A 21,381-nucleotide genomic window follows, 5' to 3' on the forward strand; every position below is an offset into this window, starting at 1 on the left:
TGAGGATTTATCTCCGAGTGGGCGATAAAGCTTGGAGGGCATTGTAGTGGAGTCTTGTGGTGTCCTTAAAGTCTAGAGCCCTGTGTGGATAAAGAAGGTGGTTTGTTTGCAGGGGTTGGAGGTGAGGATTCGTCCTCGAGTGGTTAATAAAGCGTGGAGGGCATTGCAATGGAGTCATGTGGCATCCTTAAAGCCGAGGGCCTTTGTCTCTGATCTAGTGTACTAGCTCGACTAGTGTTGAGTCTGGGTGAGGACTATTACCTCCTTCATCCGCTCAATGATTCAGAGTTCTGGGTCCCTTTATGACAACCGGAGAATGTGAACAAGTATGTCCTAGCCAATCAGGTATTTAAGGATGGTTTGGTAATCTCCTTCTGCAAATGGGCCGATTGGTTGAAGCTTGGCTGGATGGATACCCTAAATACTAAACCCTAAAGCCCTAAACCTCGGATGGTTTAGGCAGGGTTGGTTTAATGACATGTATGCTGTTTTTGGGTAGTGTCTTGCCAACGACAGGTTGGTGCATTAATGGCCATTTGGACAGTTGTCTGGTTGATATCCCATCAAGGAGAGACTTCGCCACGTGCCCCTCCAATAGCTATGCAGGGTGACGAGATGTAGTCGGATGACGTCATCAATATGATGGGATTCGGTATCTGGTGTGCTGGCACTGTCTCTAGGGTTGACGTGCCTCTTGGTTTTGGAGTCATCGGGCATGATGACTTTGTTAGCATCACGTGTTTGGCACGTTCTTTCTGGGGGTAGGCAGAGATGAGGTGGTGGAGGTTTCACCATGTCGTTGCATCTTGCTATCTTTGGATGTGGACCTCGGGTGGAATCCCCCTCCCCCCTCCCCCCTTGTGCAATTAACCAGGAGGATTTCTCTCGTGTGGGATTATTTTATTTTATTTTATTATAATAACTTTCCCATGTGTGTAAAATATAGGTAATAACCAAGTGGACTAGGTTGTCATCGCTATATAGGGCTTCACGTTTATGGAAATCCATGGCGTTAATAAAACATAAGAGTATGGGAAGGGGTTGGCTTTTTGTTGGGGAATGGGAAGAAAGATTTTAGGAGGATGGATGGGTGGGGGATCAAAAGCTTAGCGATCTCTTTTTATGTTTGGCAGGGATTTCAACTGAGGTAGGTTTGAGGGTAGCTAGTTGTTTCTCAATAGTAGGAGAGGAGGTAGTATGGGCCCCAACGTGTAGGCGGAATTTGGAAGATGAAGGGATTGTATAATTTAGTAGGTTGTTGGATTTGTTATCAAAGATGTCTCCGATAAGCTCAAAACCGGATTCTATTAAATGGCTAAAATACAAGTCTGACATTTTTTCAGTGAAATCATTCTGCATGCTAGTAAGTGGAATCAGTTCTGGTGGTGGGTTTTGTTCGACAATGTTCATTTGGTGCTATGGTGCTCCTCCAAAAGTGGTGGCACTTGTGTGGCTAGTGGAGAGGAAAGGTGCTTACAATAAATAATCTTCGCAAAAGAAGTTTATTCTTCTTAATGTTTGTATGATTTGCCTGTAAGATGAGGCATCAGTGCCTCACTGCTTCCTCCATTTTTCTTTTGCAAAAGGGTTATGGGATAGTTTTTTTGCCTTGTTAAGAGTCTTATGGGTCTTGCCAAAATCTATTGATAGCTTCTTTTTTATGTGGCATGGTGGGAGTATAAGGAAAACTGGGAGAAAAGTCTGGTGATTTTGTTTGCTAGCAGGCATATGGGTTCTATGGCTAGTAAGGAACAATCAATGCTTCAGAAATTGCAAGAGGCTGGCTTTTGAGGCTTTTAGCAGGTCAAATCTCTTATAATAGAATAAGCATTATCTTTGAAGCTTATTGCTTAGTTTTCAGATTATTGGGGGAGTAGTAAATTTTACTGTTTTTGTATATTTGTAAAGCTTGATCCTCAGCCCTTTAGAAATAATATTATCATCGTTTCAAAAAAGAAAAAATTCCCACGTGCTGCTCCCTGACTTCATCCCCCCCTCCCTCCTTCCCCTTCATACCCCTTGCTCCCCTTAGATGCTCATCCTCTAGTCGCCGGATGTCTTCGGTACCTTAGGAAATAGGGATTGGTTGTTGTCATAGAGCTCGGATGCCTCCCTTTTGCAAGCAGCCCCATGTCTGGGATTGGATTTTTGCTAGAAATTTTTGGCCTCTTGATTTCCACTCGAGTGTATGGAGGGTTTGTTTGTGGTTCTTAGGGAGAAGAGGTGGATCTAGCAGCCATTAGCCATGTGACATGTCTTTTTGGGGTGGTCTTTGGCAACTGGGATAAGGACTAAATTGCCTTGGTCAAAGAAAAAGGTCCATGGATTGCCTCGGTCGAGAACCATAGGTGGTCTTTGAAATTGTTCAAGGGATGCAAGGAGCCGGTTAACCTTGGGATTGGTCATTGTGGGAAGTTGAAGCCATTCCCAGAAGCGAAAGGAGGGGGAGAGAGGTTAGATTAGTTACCCGATGAAGATCCCCAGTTGGAAGGCTAGAGGGCTCTAGTGAGCTAGAAACGCACCCTGGTGAAGGATATCTGCAAGCGGTCCAAAGGTCTTCTCATTGTTATCCAAGAAACTAATCTCCATGAGATTGATTGAGGGATGGTTGAGTCAATTTGGGGGCATAAGGGTGTGGAGTGGGAGGCTCTCGATGCGGTTGGGTCGGCTGGTGGCATTTTAGTTCTTTGGGACTTGAGTATCTTGGTTAGAGGGGACAATTGCATTGGTTGGTTCTTTGTCTCTATGGTTCTCTGAGAGTCCTCCTTTGGCTTTAGGTGGGTCTTCTCGGGGGGTGTACGGCCCAAATTAATCAGTTCTCTGCCCACTCCTATGGTTGCTTGTAACTTTTTCATAGATGGCAGCTCCCCTGGTCTGTGGATGGAGACCTCAACGTGGTGTATTTCGTCCACGAGAAGCTCCTTGGAGTTGTGTTAGTTGGAACACGCAAGGATTTTTAGATTAGGTTTTCAAACATGAGCTAGTGGACCTCCCTTTGGCGAGTGTTAAGTTTACCTAATCTAACGAGTAGACAAAGCTAGCCATGTTGAAGTTGGATAGATTCTTGGTCTCTCCCAGGTGGGTGCAATATTTCCCTTAGTACGCTAAAGAGATCTCCCAAAATCAGTATCTAATCACTGTCCTATCCTTCTGGAGGCAGATGAAATTGACTAGGGTCCTTAGCCCTTTCAATTCGAGTTGGCTTTGCTCAAAGTGGAGGGTCTCTAGGCTATGGTTTTATATTGGTAGTCTTCCTTTGAGGTTGAAGCTCATTCAGGTTTCAAGCACTTTTAGAAGCTGAAGATGTTGAAGGAGCTCAATGTGTGGTAGATAGAAGTGTTCGGGCAAAAGGAGATCGAGATGGACTTCATTTTGTGTGAGATTCAAGCGTTGGATATCTAGGAAGAGGGTGGCCTACCATTTGACGTCGGTAAAGCTTCTAAAGATATGATCTCCTTCGACTATAGTTCTAGGCTTAAGGAGGAGATCAAGTGGTGTTAGCACTCACGGGCAACCTGGATAAGAATTTGTAAATTTTTTTCATAGGATAGCTAGTGCTAGAGCTCGGGCTAATTGGATCTCCTCGCTCTTGGTGGATTGGAAAAGGCTTGCGGACAAGAGTTAGATCTATGATGGTTAACTTCAACTTGAATGTGCTCTCGGGTGAGGATTGAGTGCGGCCCAACCTTGATAAGTTGGCCTTTGATTGCATCTCCCTGGAGGATGTAGATGTCCTTAAGATGCTTGCCGAAGTGGAGGAAGTCAAAGAAGTTGTTATGAATCCCGCCAAGGACAAAGCCCTAGGGTTGGACGGTTCCTTTCAGCCTTCTTCTAAATTTTCTAGGAGACGGTCAAGTTGGACTTGTTGGTCTTCATTAATTAATTTTTTAGCTCCGGCTGCATTCCGTCCAAGATAGGTTGCTCTTTCATAGCCCTACTTCTGAAGCTTGAAGGTGTTGAATGCTTTTTTAAGGACTTCAACCCCATCAGCATTATCATTAGCCCCTATAAAATTTAAGCCAAGATTTTGAGCTAGAAGCTCAGGACTTGTGCTTTGTAAAGTTATTTCTCAGTTTCAGAGTGGGTTCATCCCTGGTGGGTAGATCCTCGACATTATTCTTTTTGCCCATGAATGTCTTAATTCATGTCATAAGAGCTAGTAGGCAAGGAGTTCTCTGCAAGTTGGATATGGAAAAGACATACAACCACGTCGATTGATCCTTCCTAAATTATAAGTTGGCTCGAATCAGGTGTAAATTTAAGTGGAGGCGCTGGATTCAAGCACGTGTCTTGTCTACAAGGTTCTCTGTTCTTATTAATGGCTCTTCGTTTGGCTTTTTTAAAGCCTCAAGGGGCCTCCAATAGGGGGATTCCCTTTCTTCCTTTCTGTTTGTAGAAATCTCTAAAAGCCCTGGGTCGGATGTTTGTGCAATGGTTAGTCTATGGGTCTCTTCCAAGGCTTGGAAGTTGAAAATGTTCCCTAGCACGTTAGCCACCTTCAATTTGTTGACAACACCCTTATTTTCACGAGGCCAATGGGTCTATAGTGGACAATCTTAGGAAGATTATTAGATGTTTTATAGTTGTTTCAAGGCTCAGGGTTAACCTGGTTAATAGTGAGCTTCTTGGGAGTGTCTATGTAGGAGGTTTCTCGGTTGGTTGGTATTTTTTTTTGTCGAGCTAGGCCTCTCCCTTTTTATCTCAGCCCGCCTCTTTATGTCAGGAAACCCACAAAACATTTGTGGGATATGGTGATCGAGAGAATGGAGAGGAAGCTATCTCCTTGTCAAAGGATACTTCTGTCCCTTAGGGGCAAAATCACCTAAATTAAGGCTGCCCTATCGAATCTTCCTCTCTATTTCACGTCGCTGTTCTGGTGTCTTAAGACTATTATTGCTAGGATTGATAGGATTAGGATGGACTTTCTCTAGCAAGGCGGAGCCTTTAAAGGGTAAATTTCATTTGTTGAATTGAAGGGAGGTGTGTAGGTCGTACACCTTGCATTGAGCAATTTGATGAGATTTTGGAGATTTAGGGTGGAGGAGTGAACCATGTGGATGAGCATTATTGCTAGCAAATATGATACCTACCATTGGTTGGTGGACCGAGGATTTTTTTTCTTCATCAGGCGTCCTATCTCTAGTAGGTTGTTGCTTGGGTTGTGGGCAAAGTGTTTGCTAGTATGGATTTTGTTGTTGTGGATGGAGTTAGGGTCATATTTTGGGAAGATGTTTGGCATGGGGAGTCCTCGCTTTTCCCGGACTTCCCTAGACTGGCCAAGCTCTGTTTTGTTGATGGTGTTTTTGTCATCCATTGTTTATCAGCTTTTGGGGATGGGGTTGTGTGGGTTCCTCCATGTTGGAAGCATTTGTTTGATTTGGAGATCGTTGACATGGTGCGACTTCTTTCCCAGTTGTAGGGGATCTAGCCTTCTCAAGGTAAGAACAACTCGCTAATTTGGCTGAAAGATAAGTCAAGTCTATTCTCGGTGAGGTCACTGTATTCTCTCATCTCCTAGTCCGAGAGTCACTCCTATGGCGCCCCTCCTAAAATGTCTCGGCTTTTGCCTAGCTCGTTGGTAGGAATGGGATCCTTACAATAGACAATCTCTGCATAAGGGCTATGGTTTTACCTAACATCTACCTCCTTTGCTTCTAAGATGGGGAGTTGGTCAACCATATGCTCATCCATTGCCCCTTTGTGAGGGAAGTTTATAATACTATTATGCTCTCTTTTAGTGTGTCTTGGGTGATGCCAAGCTTGATTGAGGGTTTGTTTCTTGCTTGGCATGTCAGCGGGCGGTGTTGGAAGAAAGTGTAGGTCCAGGTTTGCTCCATTCACTATTCTCTAGTCTCTTTAGGGCATGGGGAATAGCCGTTGTTTTCGTAATAGAAGCGGTTCTCATCTTGAAGTTATCGGCCGAGCTAATTTGTGTATTAGAGATTGGGTGCCCTTGGTAGTAGTTTGTATTTCCTTGTTTTTGTTCTATTTTGTTTTCTTTTATTGGCTTGTTGGCCCATAATAAATTGCATCATCTTTCTTCTTTTCTTTGTTTTGAAGGGTAAAAAAGAGGAAAAAAGAAAAATGCCTTTCAAAGAGAGAGAGAGAGAGAGAGAGAGAGAGAGAGAAGAAAAAGAAAAAAAAAAAGAAAAAGAGAGAGAATAAATTGCACTATCTTTTCCTGTTTTCGTTCTATCCAATGTTTTGAATATCGATGATATCGACTGATATATCCCACAATATATCTTGTATCCCACCTGTGTGATACGAAATGCACAAATAGTGCCAATATATCCCACGGTATATCTTGTATCCCACCTGTGCAATACGAAACGCACAGATAGTGCCGATATATCCCACGATATATCTTGTATCCCGCTTGTGCGATACAAAATGCATAGATAGTGTCGATATGTCCCACGATTAGGGCTATACATGAGCCAAGCTGAGCGAACTTTGTTTGACTCAACTTGAACGACGACTCGACGCAAGCCAAGCTTCATATAACCTAGCTTGCTTTGAAAACGAGCCAAGTTCGATCATGGCTTGACTCGGCTCGAGCTTAAGCTCGACTCAACTCGAATCTTATATATATATATATATATATATATATATATATATATATATATATATATATATATATAAAGTTAAAACTTAAACCCTACACTGCCCATCTGTCCCTTTCTTGCCCTTTCACTTCCTTACCCAACTCGCCGCGCCCAAGCTCAACACTCTCTCTCTCTCTCTCTCTCTCTCTCTCTCTCTCTGCACCAACAACAAGATACCTTTATGGCTTTATCTAATATTATTATTAATTGAATATTTGATTTGGGAGGTGGGTCGGGTGCAGCCTGCGTCAGTTGGGTCGGGTTGCTAGGTTAAGTCGGGTGCAAGTTGGTTGTCGGGTTGGGTTTGGGTCGGGTCGGGTTGGGAGCAGGCTCGACTCAATTCAAGGTAAGCCCACCTCGACTCGGCTCGGCTCGATGTACAACCCTACCCACGATATATCTTGTATCCTGCCAGTGTGATACAAAACATGCAGATAGTGCCGATATATCCCACATGTTCGATCCGATGAGCATTTTCAATTTTTGATCCTTTGTTTTTTTGTTGAAATTATGTTAAATCAGAGTCAAATGGTTACAAATCCATTAGCTCTTCATGTTTTTCATGAAAAATCATGGAGGTTAAGGCTTTGATTTCAATAATCATTGGTTCTTCATGTTCTCCATTTTTTTCCTTGAAAATTTCCTTCGACCAGCTGTCGATTGAGACTAATTTTGAAGTATTTAGGAGTATTTGATGAAATGATCATCACATACACTTTAATTGCAAAATTTGAGTGTACATGGTCCAATTTGGGGAAATTTGGAAAAAAAAATCAAAAATTTCTCAATTTCTCCCAAATTGCTTACAATGTTTCATTCCAAACATGAAATCAAGCATGAACGAGGGCTGATCTATTGATTTGTCAAGTCCTTATCAATTTTCAAAAAATAAAAATCATTTTTAATTAAAAATAATAAAAAACTATTAAAAAATATATATTTTTTTTCAAAATTTCCCTTCAACCAGTTGTCAATTGAGACTAATTTGGAAGTATTTAGGAGTGTTTGATAAAATGATCATCACATACACTTTAAATGTTATGTATTCAATTTGAATATAGTTGCATTAGTTCAGTCGGACAACGCATAGCTTAGGACCCTATTCAAAAGAAACCTATTATGTGCACTTCTTTTTTGAGATGTCATGATTTAAAAGTGTGTATTATGGTCTTTTTTAACAATCCCTGAAGTTTCATTGAAAAATTCAATCATTTTCTCAATGTTTCCCCATGTTTCCCAAAAAGTGCGATAAATTGCTAGATACAAACGATATATCCCGTGCGATAACTGATACGTATCTGTTTCCCAAGGATGCAATACGTAACACGATACCGATATTTTGAAGACTGGTTCTATCTTGCATTTTCTTTCAAAAAAAGAAAAAGAAGAAGAAGAAAATTTTAGGAAGCACCATCCATCTTTGTTGGATGTTTATTGTAAGCACCCTTTTCCTCCTCATGAGCCATATAAATGCCCCAACCTTTTTGGGGGGTGCCATGGTTCCAAGTAGGGGATGTGTAATCACGTTGCCCTCTCAACGTGGATTCCCTAAGTAACTAAGAAATATCAAATCGAGAAATGACCCAACTTGTCTCAATTCCTCACCCTCACATTCGTTTCCCCCAAAGAAGGGGAACAAGAGTGAAGAGAATCCATAAGCTTAATAAAGTTAGTTGTTTCCTCATCCAACAAATAACCCAAACCACTGCTTCTCCACAAATAGAAAGCACTGAGCCACAAGAATATTTTTTAGCAGGGATAGCCGGGCGGTCTCTCACCTAACCACACATCCTCTCATAAACGAATCCATTCTCCATCACCTAACCGCACAACAGGTTGTGAAGTGGGCTTAGTCAATCTAACATGTCAAAAGGGAATTTCATGTCCTCTCTGGGCAGATGAAATGGTGTGCCTGTACAGTAAAAAACTGCCACTTGTCAGATTCTTCTATGGTATGGGATAGTGTTGGACGCTTAGGAGGCATCATGAGTGGAGGATGAGTGTTGTATGATGAGGATGTTGAGATAGATGTGCATAAAATTAAGAAATAGAGAATCAAACCAACTCTACAAAGCTTTATTAATGAAGCACAGAAAGCACAAAGAATACAAACCAACTATACAACTGCAACACAGAGGAGAGAATGGCAGGATCAGCTGCCTTTACAATAGAAGCCCAACCTGCAACATTGGACTTGATAAGATAAACAACCTCATTGATTGAAGATTTTCTATTTCTAAAACATCTTCTATTACACTCACCCCAAAAAATGACAGCTAGAAACAAAAGTTGCCAAATGGCTTTCCTATCCTCGCCCATCCCACCTCCTTGCCACACCCAAAACAAATCCGATATCAAACTTGGCATCACCCAAGCAGATAGGAAGACTTGAATAAAGGCATTCCAAACCTTCTGAGAAAACACACAGTGAATGAAAAGGTGATCAATCGATTCTGCGTCTTCCATGCACATCAAGCAGATATTAGGAAGGATAAGAGCTCTTCTTTGCTGATTGTCGATAGTTAAAATTCTTTTCCTCCCCACAAGCCATGCAAACACCAACCCTCTAGGAGGAGCACCATAAGACCAGAAGTAATACCGATACTGGAAATCAGGATGCCTTTGCTCGCCACACATGAGTTTATTTATTATAACTGTTATATAATTTTTAAATATAAATGGCAATTTTATGAGAATTTTATGAAATGCCTTTTTTCTCATCTGTTGTGTTAAATCGTAACTTCTGATTTTTGTCATGTTTTGAAAATGTTGCTTGTAGATGACTTGCCAACTGCTTGGTGTGATTCTCGAGGAGAGTAGTCCTGAAGAGCTTCAGGTTGTTGAGTAACTACACTTTGATCATCCTTGAAAATCTACCGAGATTATATCTGTAACCCTACTATCACTTTCTTGTAGAAGCATGCAACTGTGAAGCCCTCGGTAGTGGAAGTACTTCTGGAAATTTCTAAATCTTGCGATCTTTATCTGATGGAAAGAATTCTTGACGACGAAAGTGGGGTGAGCAGTAAATATTCTTTTCTTCTTATTATTATTATTTATTCCTCTTCTTTGTTTTACTCCTTATTTGGTTAATAGTCCATTCTTACAATGGGGTCACCTAGGGGGCGTTTGGATTGTAAGTTACTTTGGATAAGCTACTTATGCCACAAGTAGCTTATCTTGGTTTCTACTTAATCAGCAGATTAATATGTTTGGTAAACAACATGCTTATTATCCAAAAAGTAGAAAAGCATATTTGATTTCCAACATCATAAATAATTATCCCGAAAGTTTGTTTGGTCCCCCTCACATTCATTGTCCATCATGTGGGCCCCACCTTTGATGTGGATTGTTCATTGTTTAGGCCCCACCTTTGATGTGGACCGTCCATCATGCAGGGCCCAGCTTGGTTGTGGGCCATTCATCATTAGGGACCGACCTTTAATGTGCACAGTTCATTATGTAGGGCTCACCTTTGATGTGGACCGTCCATCATGTGGGTCCACCTCTGATGTGGGTTGTCCATCATGCAGGACCCGCCTTGGATATGGGCCACTCATCATTAGGCTAACCTTTGATGTGGACTGTACGTCATGTGGGGCCCACCTTGATGTGGATCACCCATCATGTGGGGTCCGCCATTATTAATTGCCCATCATGTGGAGTCCGCCTTTGATGTGGGTTGCCCATCATATGGGCCCCACCTTCAATGTGGGTTGCCCATCATACGGGACACGCATTGGATGTGGGCCATTCATCATTAGGGGCGGACCTTTGATGTGGATCCTCCATGTGGGGCCACCTCGATATGGGCTATCATCATGTGGGGCCCACTGGATCATCTACCCATTCATTGGATGATTTTCCAATTCACGGACTTAGAAGGGGTTCATGGCCACAGCAAGAATATTCCCTTAAATAATTTCCTAAGTTGTTGTGTCACCAATGAAAATGATGGAAATAATTTGCTTTTGGAAGTTGAAAAGCAATAAAAAATAAGTTACTTTTTCTAAAATGTTACTTATTTAAGTTTATAACCAAACTAACTTATTTTTTTAAAAAAGTAACTTATTAACTTATGTAAGTTAAAAAAGCTACTTATTTGGTATTATCCAAATGGCCCCCTAGAAACCCTTAATTATTGCTCGAGCTACAATAAAAAACTGTATTACTCTTGAATCAGAACAATCACCTTGAATCATGCAAATCTTGCATTAATAAATCTCTGGGTTGGACCCTTTTTTCTTGGACGCTTCTTGGTCCATTTTTGCTTCTACCTGCTCAATTTTGATTCAGAATCCTGTTAGCTTTAATTATCTGGATGACTTTATCCTCTCCATAATGACCTTAGATTATTTCAGTGCTGGTTTTTTTTTTTTGGTTCTTTTTGTTCTATTTACATCTTTTCTTTCTTTCCTTCTGTAGTTGTATAGTATAGAGTTACATGAATCTTCCACTTTTGATATTATTTAAATTGCCACTCCCTTTCCCCTTCTGGTAAATAAGGTTCATGGTCATAAACCAGAGGTCTGGATACTTCTGTTGAGTTCAAAATCATCACACGAAGATCATTTGGGCACCAAAAACTCTTCATTGAAGACATTAATATTCAGTAACTTCAGTTTATTGAAATGCATTGTGTAGCTTCTGTAACTCTAATTAAGATAAGTTATTCAATCCTTACTTGATTATGGATTTTGATGGCTTCCAAAGTTCAGTTGGAATTTATATATAAAAAAATTATGTTTAATGGTATCATTGATAGAGTTGAATGCGGAACTGGATTATTTTAGCTGGGACAATGCTTAGATTACAACTACGACTACTACATGGGAAAGTCTGATGTGTTACTTACCAGGGAAAAGCCAATTTTCACAGGAAAGAGCTCTCTCAGCTTTGGAGGATGCTGGCCTTTTCAGAACCAGCAGCTTGATCAAGGACAAAGTATGCTTTCTGATTGCATCTATCTCTGGTTTCTTTAAGTGCTTCAAGTATTTGGATTCTGACCTTGCATTTTCTTTCTTAACAATATATTCACCATTATCGAGTTTAACAATGCAGATTTGTAGTCAACGTTTTGTGCTATGGTTGTATTTCTCTGGCATTGCGTGAGTGGAAATCTGTGATTATTCTCTACCAATATAGATGCTCAGTGTTTTTGTTGTGGCATAGCACTGCACCATATGAACGATACCTGGATTTTGTTTTATATACTGATGCAACCAGGCTACCTTATAGTCTGATCAGGGGCCAGATATGGTCGATTGCTTCGTCAGGGGTCTAAATTATAGGTCAAATCTACCCTTGGAAAACCTGTATCATCCAACCATTCATATTGACAATGTAGACCACATCAAGGGTCTATATTGATCTGCTTGCCAATATTGGACCAGATCAATGGTCAGATTGGACTCTGGAGTCCAGAGCTCTAATCAATGAACTTGATTGATGGTTGGACTGTGGAGCCCAGTAGTATGACAGTACCCTTTTAAATGACCTCTATACAAACCATAGAGCCCTTTGTGGTGCTTGTACAATTCGTACAGTAATATATGCCATGAAGTTGTATATAGTCGTTAGTTTTAGCCAGTTTGGATATCTGGAGCAGTTCCTAATTTGATTATACTTTATTTCTTGCAAGCTAAACAGTTGTTATTTGTTTTGTTTTGGAAACAATATATGTGGACCAATAGGATTAGTACTTGGTTTTGCAATAATTATGTAACCAATAGGATTTTGTCCTTATCTTTTTTACTTTTTTAGAGATTCTTTTGTAAAGGCTATTAATAGATAGCCATACACATGACAAGAAGAAAATGATATTTTGTTTATATTTTATCGACTTCATGTTCTTTTTTAAGCATGAGTTGCTTCTAGCATGTGTTATTTCCATTCCCTATAGCATGTTTTACTTCTTTTTCCATAATGCTAGGTTACTGGAAATTCTATTGCACACCTCCCATTATTCAATTTGAAGCTTTTGTTGCTAGAGTCTACTAGTTGGCTGCTATGTAATCACGAACAGTCCATGATAATGGAGTTTTCTATCAATCCTATGGGGCAATGGAAGGAGATTGGAGCTCTGATTAGTATACATTCATCAATCTTGACTAAGTTCAGATTGCTTCTCAACCTTGCTGCATCATATATCATGCAATGGGATATCAGAAAGGACTGGCAATGTGGTTTTTCTGCAACACACCAGCTAATCTTTTTGTTAGATTGAGTGGCTATCTCACAAGATTGTTTAGTTCCTTTTTATTTTATATTTTGATGAAAATCCCTATTATTCAAATGGATGGTGAGATTGATGATGATGTTTCAATAGAACTAGAGCTGGGTGGATTAAGTGGAGATGTGCCTTTGGAGTGATCATGATTGCTACTTGCCCATGAAGCTTGAGGGGAATTTTTGTAGGACAGCTATTTGACCAGTTGTGATATATGAGGCAGTGCTGGGAAGTTAGAAAACAGCATGAGCAGAGATTGTCTCAGGGACAAGGATGTTCAGATGGATGTGGAAAGACTAGGAAGAGCAGAATCAAGACTGAGGTGATCAGAAGCAGCCTCGAAGTAGTTCCAATAGGAGATAAAATGATGGAGAGTAGATTGAGATGGTTTAGTCATTTGCAATTATGACTCGAATTGGCTCCAGTAAGGAGGGGGACATTGATTAGGGTTGAATGAACTAAAAAGATGATGAGAGGAAGGCATAAAAGGAATGGTGAGAAGCGGTATGAAGGCTTGTTCACTTGCCAAGGGTAGGGCCTTATATACGATTGACTGGAGGAACAAGATTCATAAAGCCGACCCCAAATAGTTAGCACAAAGCATTGATATTGATGATGGTATTTATAAAATGCAAACACAAACCCCATCCAAGCTGATTTCCCATCTTCTGCTCTCTTAGTTTATGCTGGTTCCATGAATATGTTAAGACACTGCCAGATCAGCTGTTCCTTGTTTTTTGGACATTCACTAATTCACATTCAATCTTGCATATCCAAGAATATAGGATTGTTTGGTCTAAACCGTTCGGAGGATTCTATTTGAGTTGATTAATACAAAAACCAAAGAGATCAGAAAACTGACTTGTCCATGCACTCAAATTGGGCCATGATGATAGTCTCATTTTATTTTTATAATTAACTATTTCTATTAAATTAAACCACAAATTTACAAAAGAAATAATACCAATTTAGTGGCCAAGAAGTCCTGATGTGAAATGACATTTTCACCACTCCTTTGGCAAGGTTGTTGGCCGTTACATATGCCTCTCTACATGTAAAAAGGAAATCAACCGAGGGTATTACTTGCTAAATTTCAGTAACAATGAATGAGAGCCTCCAACTATCTGAATCTTTCAAGGATGTGCACTTAATAACATTTTGAGAGTTGACCTCTCATCAGCGACCCTGAAAATGATGGATCAAAAGTTCCCAATCCTTCCTTTTACACTTTTTAAAAAAAAAAAAAAAAACGGCGGTTGGTCAAAATAACAGCCCCCCCCCCCCCCAAATTTAAAAAAAAAAAGAGCCCCACTTCACACGAGCCACCCTCCTCATACCGGTGGGGCCGGCCTCATACGGGCCACCCGCCCCGAGTGTGCCCCTGCATCCCACAAGCCACCTCACTCGAGCCCGGTGTAAAAATGCCTATGTATTAATCACTCCCGGCGAGGAGTCTCGAACACGAGACCTCCTGCTCCGATACCACTTTGACGCAAGACAACTAACCACTTGCTCTAAAAGCTCGAACTGATAGATCATGGTGAATCAATCACTTTCTCTCATAGGCCAGGCCCACATCTCATGGGTTAGGACTTCGGCTGAACCCCCCTCGTGTACCCCACTTCACATGGATTCCACTTTACACGAGCCACCCGCCTCACACAGGCCGCCCACCCCGAGTATGCCCCTACATCCCACAGGCCACCCCACTCGAGCCCGATGTGAAAATGCCCCTACATTAATATGCCTATTACTTCACAAACAGATAGACTAGATTTTTCTGTGCATCAAATGATTAAAAACAGATTGCAAGAAATAAACCTTTTCAATTCAAGAAGAAGAAGAAGTAGAAGTAAACCTAGTTCTTTCCAGATCTGACAAGAAAAATCATATCCTGTAGGTAGTCAAGGATTTTATTGGTAGAGCTCTCAAACCATAAGGTATTAGTTTGAAGCGCAGTTGTCGTAACATGCATGTAAGTGCGCAGGCTACTCTCATGCTATAACAGTTTAAGATATTTGGCGCAGTTGTCACTAAGTTGTGGGCCGCCTTCTTGGCATTCCCTTTGTATTTGTAGTTGTATCTTTTTCCTTTTTCTTAATAAAATTCAGTCATCCTTTACAGTTGCAGCAGCAGCAACAGTGCTCAAAGAAGAGCAGTTTTGACCTCAATTTGGTTCAATGCCCATCTTTTGATTTTGACAGTTCCAAATTCGGTCATGGGAAAAATCTAACTCAAGCCCCACAAGCCATTTTCTTTTCTGGTGTTGTGCATGACACATGGCAAATTGTCCATGATCCAGACCGTTAATGGGTGTGTTCCACCATGAATGTCCACTATCTTTTGTTTTCTGTTTTCCTTTGTTCTTGTTTTTTTTTCCTAGGTAAGATAAGTATGTTATTAAAAGCAAAAGAAAAAGATTAGAAGGGAAATTCTTACTCATGCTAAAGATCACCAAAGAGATGAAGCAAAAGACCAGAATAGTTTCAATCCCCAGGTAGAATACCCAGTGCATGACCCAAAGGCAACTATTAACAGTGCTGCTGAAAGAACTAGATAAGGATTGAAATGGAGGCGGCCACCCACCAGGACTTGATGATATGAATCGGCCAAAGATGGCCTGCTAACTCCTCAAAGTTAGATTGCTTCCTTTCAAAAGGAGCACCGTAAAAGACTATTTTGCAGTGAGAGCAAGGAAAAAGAGTATTCCTTTGCACCCTCTTGCTGTTAAGTGATGCAAGCCAGTATCAGTGAGATCTCGATATCCAAAATACAAGAATGGACAAGGAACACACCCACAAGAATATTGGATTAGAGAGGGATAAACAACTTTATCGAAATTGAAACTTGCTCCTTATAAGTAGTTAAATAAACCTTTAAAAAAACTCAGAAAATGTGATGCTTTCTATCTTCTAGAACAACCCCTTTTATGGACCCTAATAGACACCCTGAAATTCCTATGAATCATTGATTAAGATTCTCCAACTATTGGATAGTGTCCATTTTGGGCCTTGGGCCTACATCACTAAGCCACTCCATGCCAAGCGAATCACACAGTTCAGATTATTTGAGCTACCCAATTGTCTTTCCTTGCCCATTCAATATGAACATTGCCTATATTGTTTTCTAATGTCCATATGAAGGCCAACTGGAATTTTATGATCATCCAACCTGTGGGATATCTTTTATGTTGGCCTATCCTTAGTGGCACTCACCTAATGAGCCACAGGGACCATGGATGGTGTCCATTTTGAGTGAACTGCTCCATATATAGGGATCATGACTGTACTTATTGGTTTCCAATTTTGAGTGCACTGATCCATATAAGGAGATTAGTATGCTGTGCGCAGGCTGCAATATGCTTCACTCCTGCCATAAATGCAAGTAGAAAATTTTCACAAATTAAGTATTCAATTTGGTAACTACATTTGTTGTGAAATCTTTTACAATTAAATGCAGGCTGGATAGCACCTCTCTCTTTGGATTTCCCACATTTTTCACAACTAAGTCCCGAAAAATGCTCTGCAGGTTCTCTTTTGCAGCACTGAAAACGGGCGTATGTCTTTCGTTCGGCAATTAGAGCCAGACTGGCATGTTGATACAAATCTTGAGATAGTCTCTCAGCTAGCCGTATGTCTCTAGTGTGGCCCATCAATCTTATTTTACTTCATCATGCTTCCTTATGCATATCTTGTCAACTTCTGACTTTCTGCAATATGTGCTGCCACATCAGCGGTTCATCAGATTCCAACTTCACATCTGGCCCATTAGTTCCAGCAATGTGGCGTCTAACGTATTTAGTTCGACAAGTCTGGAGCAGTACTTTTCGTGCTTGGATCAATACTGAAGAACGATTTCAAGTTTTCACGGTCGGTGGATGTTTGTAACTGAACTAACTTGAAAGGCAGCTACTCTTTATGCCGCCCATTTGATTTGAATACAGTCATACACCTGTTCTCTATTTTGAGAATGGGAATTGTAAGATTCAAAAGGGTACTGTTACTATTTCAATTCCTAAATTGGAGAGTGGTGTGTGCAACAAATCAATCAGAGTGGTCCTGAAAAATAATTGTGGTTTAAATATGATGGATCCTTTGCCACATGGATGTGTACTATTCGAACAGCCGGCGGCCTCCCATGTCAATGAACATTGCTGTGATGCCCTTTTTTTTTTTTTCTTTTCTTCTTGTCTCATTTCTAAGACTGGTATTGTTATTCTTATTCCATTTCAAGCTCTACCAATTCAACAGAAGGATGATTTGCTGGGGAGATATGTGAGGCACAATGAATCAATGGGCCCACCAGATGAGCAGCCAGGTATGGATCACAGCGTACTGCAGGCTTGAGTAGAAATTCCTTTGTTGATGCTCTCATACATCTTTCTTTTAGGTTTTAGGTAAGACCAAAAATATATGAGATTCCAATGTTCTTTGATGGAAAGAAAAATAGTTTATGCTCTGGTATACTTCTCAAACATATTTATCGAAAACTATGATAAAAAGAACTGGAAAATCCATCTTCTTAAGAACATCTTCTTTAATTTGTGTGAGATAGTTGAAAGGCTTCCTCTGATTTGGGATATCTGAGATATCAGAAGAGTGGAATTATAGGCTCCTAGATGCAGTGTTTAAAAACTCGGCAAGACAATTCGGGAATTGGCCAATTCAGTGGAATTATAGGCTCCTAGATGTAGTGTTTAAAGACCAGGCATGACGAATCAGGAATTGGCCAACTCTCTCTCCCTAATGATCTTTGCTACTTTCATTACTGGGTTCTCAAGCAGTCACCTCCCTTTGGTGTCCTCATAATTGTAGCTGCATACCTTGTCCAAATACCAGTGATCCAAGTGGACAGATCCCTGCAATTATTCTGGCAAAGCTTGTGGAACCAGTATAAAAGCACTTTTATAACTTAGATCACACAATCCAACAAGGAAGATTTGCAAGCTCTGGGCCACTCACATAGGATGCATGTAATTCATGAATCAAATCATGTGAGATGCTAATCTGCTTGACTCAGAGATTTCAAGCAGGTTGAGTTTCTGAGTATTTAAACCCTGCTTTTGACCTAAGGTGATGCATGGTGTACTCTCTTTTTCAGTTTTATGAGTGGGCTGGCTCAAGCCCCACCCATTAGTAGATTCGTTGTGTCCAGCTCATTTCGACCCATACCCCTGCATTTTTTTTAAGGGAGTAAAAAATATGAATGGATAGACATTTAAAAATCCATATATTTTAGAAGGTAGGAAATTTTATTTATTTTTAATTTTTTGGAGAAAACATATTTGTTTTTTCAAGGAAAAAAGTGGGTTTTTTCAAAAAGAAAAGGAAAAAGAAACTTTGGGGGGTGATTTAAAGAAAGAGATCGGTGGTTGCCACTGGTCAACAGAATTGAGCAAAATGTGAATATGTTAGTAGAGAGATGGATCAATTCACCTGAGGATTACTTGAAAAGGAAGGATTTGAGAGGAAGAAAGAACAATATTCTCTTACCAATACATATTATTGCTTGTACGTCTAGAAATGCTAATTATTTTAATTGAAGGATTCTATTACACATGCGCCTACATATAGACATGTAGAGCCATTTTTTAACTCTACTTTCTACTCCAAACTGTATGAAACATGTACTTCTCATTCTCCAATTTTTTTGCATTTCCATTTCTTTGAATTTCTTACCGTCTTTTTAGCAATTGAGTTCGAATTAAACACAAACACTTCTTCTTCTTCTTCTTTGCTTTTTTCTTTTTTCTTTTTGCCCCATAATACGGCCAGATCTGCCCATATGTTAAAGAAGAAGTGTTGATGGGATTTTAATCCAAATTGTTTGAGTATTAATCATGTATATATGGGCTGTACTGATCCAGTAAGGCATTCATGGTCGACCATCATTTAAACAGGTTGTTTTTAACTGGAGCCCAAATCGAATTCCGATAACTCAACCCAAGCCCAGATTTTAAGCGGCTTGGGTTGGATGGTCCACGGGTCAAACCATCCCATTGTCAGCCGTGATACAACCGTGGATTGACTCTGTTCAGGAATCTACCAGACGAAAAATTGTAGTTTCCATATGTTGGTTCAATTTTCAGTTGGAGTGGTCGTTGCTGGATCTCTCTTCTTGACTGTCCGTTTGCAGGCCACAACTTGAGAAGTTGCATTTTGGAAGCATGGCCCACTCAGGTGGGGCCCAATGTATCAGGTCTGATCACTGAATCGTGGACCCCACCTGCACAAACTGAAGACCTGTGCGGGTGCAATGATTCTCGGTCAAACACCTTTCCCTTAATGTTTATGAAGTTGATCTCTTTTGCAAGGGAAGAGACTCGATGCTTTATATTTTGTACTCGATATGTGCTACATGCGTATGATGATCCTAGCCGTCCATCCTGTGGGCTGTCATTGATGGGACACCAAAAATTGATTTTCACCAAACTCTCCTTACCATCAAACAAGGTTTTACTTTTTGTTAGTGAATGTGAGTTGTTGCTGGATGTTAGGACGGCCTGAATTCTCTATTTTGGTCCATGGTCCATTCACTATTGGATCTACCAAACGAACGGTTTAGATCTCATCCAGTCATGCCACATGTCCAGGGCATACTAAATGAGTGGTTCCAATGTGGTCCAGTCATGCCACTAGCGCGTGGAGGAACTAAAGGGTTCTGCTCATCAACAAAACATGGTGTGCAGACGTACATGATTATGTGCATGTAGGACCCAGTTCGGTGCTCAAGGGCGTTGCGGCAACGGGAGGCGGATTTCCTACTGACACTGTCAGTAGCCAATAGCTACTGAACGGGAAACGGATTGGCTACTCCCCCGACACCAGCCCCGTGGCTGGTGGTCGGTGCTCTGTGGGCCCCATCATGATGTATGTGTTTCATCCATTTTTACAGATCATTTTAGGGCTTGATAACAAAAATGAGAGGGATATAAATCTCAGGTGGACCACACCACATGAAAACACTAGTGATTGGATATCCACCATTAAAATCCTCCTAAGGCCTAGTGTACTGTTTATTTGACATCCATTCTGTTGATTAGGTCATTCAGGCCCAATGAAGGGAAAAAGCAAAAATCAGCTTGATCTAAAACTTTTATGGCCCCCGGAATGTTTTTGATGGTCGACGCTCATTCAACACTCTTTCTTGTAATGTGGTCCACTTGAGATTGGGATATACCTCATTTTTGGTCTCATACTGTAAAATGATCTGCATGGATGAAACACATACATTATGTATGGTGGGGCCCACGTGGCACCGACCACCAGCCATTGTCTGGTGTCAGGGGGAGTAGCCAATCGGTTTCCTACTGAACGGTGCTTTGTGGGCACTGTGGTGATGTATTTGTTTCATCCATGCCTGTCGATCCATTTTTCTAGTTCATTTTAGGGCATGAGCCTAAAAAAGAGGCAGATCCAAATCTCATGTGGATCTCACCAAACAGGAAACAATGGTGATTGAACGCCCACCATCAAAAACTTTTTGGGGCCAACAAAAGTTTTTGATGAAGCTGATATCTTTGTTTTCCCTTCATCCAGGTCTGTGTGACGTAATCAACCGTTGGACGGAAAATAAACTTTACAGTGGGCCCTAGGAAGTTTTTAATGGTGGGTGTTCAATCACCACTGTTTTCTTGTGGTGTGGTCCACTTGAGATTTGGATCTGTCTCAATTTTGGGATCATGCATTAAAATGATCTGCAAAAATAGATGGATAGCGTGGATAAAACACATACCATAGTGGGTCCCACAGCACTGTCCACTGGCAGCGTCAGTGGGCAATCTGTGTACAGTTGCAATGGGTCTCATTTTGGTATGGGAATCACCCGATAGGACGATTACTGAAGGTTGAATTTGCCAGTCTGTAAGCTTTTCCAGTGATTCCCAATCCACAGCTGAGGACTATTAATCAACGGTTTTGATCACCCGTCTATGGTCCAAGACGTTCACCATTCAGCAGTTCAGCCGACGTTGCTTAGCTGTATGTTTGATGATGATGATCGAGGACCTATAATCCTTCCTACATGTGGACGTGGTTTTCATAAAATTAGGCGTGACCACTCATGAAGTGGTTAGAGAAATCACAGTGGTCCATATTCAATATGCAGTTGTGGCCTACCTGATTAATGAAGGAAAGACTCGTTTCTTGCTCAGGTAGTGTTCACGGTGGGCATGGATGGCCCAGGTATGGGAACAGGTTTGCGGTAATAGCATGAGCAACATATCAAGCAAGAAAATCCAGATTGGGTGAGTTCCTAGCATGGCAAGATTTTATTGGTGTAGTGTATCACTTTCAAAGATGCTTTGCATGACCTTATTTCTAACAAAGGTATACCATCTATCAAATGTTGCCATGTCATGTCAAGCATATAGATTACCTGCAGCTGGTTTCTGTTGTATTTTAAATTATTTTAAAATAATTTAGTGTTTCAAAATATCCTACGGATGTGTCTTTTCACTGAAAGGTTATATCCTTTCAAATCTTGTTTTGAAAAGTTGTGTCTTTTAAAGCCTAAGGGTCGCACCACTTGGGTTTAAACCCAATA

General features: G+C 40.7%; 1 protein-coding gene across 4 annotated transcripts in view; it reads left to right on the forward strand.

The window, feature by feature from the left end:
• LOC131243004 (peroxisome biogenesis protein 22-like) overlaps positions 1–19,831 on the forward strand; it is a 29,168-nt gene extending 9,337 nt beyond the window's left edge. The window contains exons 4-10 of one of the 4 annotated variants that reach the window (XR_009169804.1): positions 9,388–9,444; positions 9,525–9,626; positions 11,487–11,552; positions 16,366–16,467; positions 16,571–16,706; positions 17,071–17,154; positions 18,973–19,831. Coding sequence is in view for 2 of the 4 variants with exons in the window: in XM_058242047.1 (XP_058098030.1) it covers positions 9,388–9,444; positions 9,525–9,626; positions 11,487–11,552; positions 16,366–16,467; positions 16,571–16,684 (441 nt within the window). In the remaining 2 variants the exon portion in view is untranslated. Of the gene's footprint in view, positions 1–9,387; positions 9,445–9,524; positions 9,627–11,486; positions 11,553–16,365; positions 16,468–16,570; positions 16,707–17,070; positions 17,368–18,972 lie in introns of those variants that run through there. The other 3 variants (XR_009169805.1, XM_058242047.1, XM_058242048.1) reach the window with 3 other exon arrangements.
• The last annotated feature ends 1,550 nt before the right edge of the window (positions 19,832–21,381 follow it).

The sequence above is a fragment of the Magnolia sinica genome, chromosome 4 (genome assembly GCF_029962835.1).
Source record: "Magnolia sinica isolate HGM2019 chromosome 4, MsV1, whole genome shotgun sequence".
Classification (NCBI taxonomy): Eukaryota; Viridiplantae; Streptophyta; class Magnoliopsida; order Magnoliales; family Magnoliaceae; genus Magnolia; species Magnolia sinica.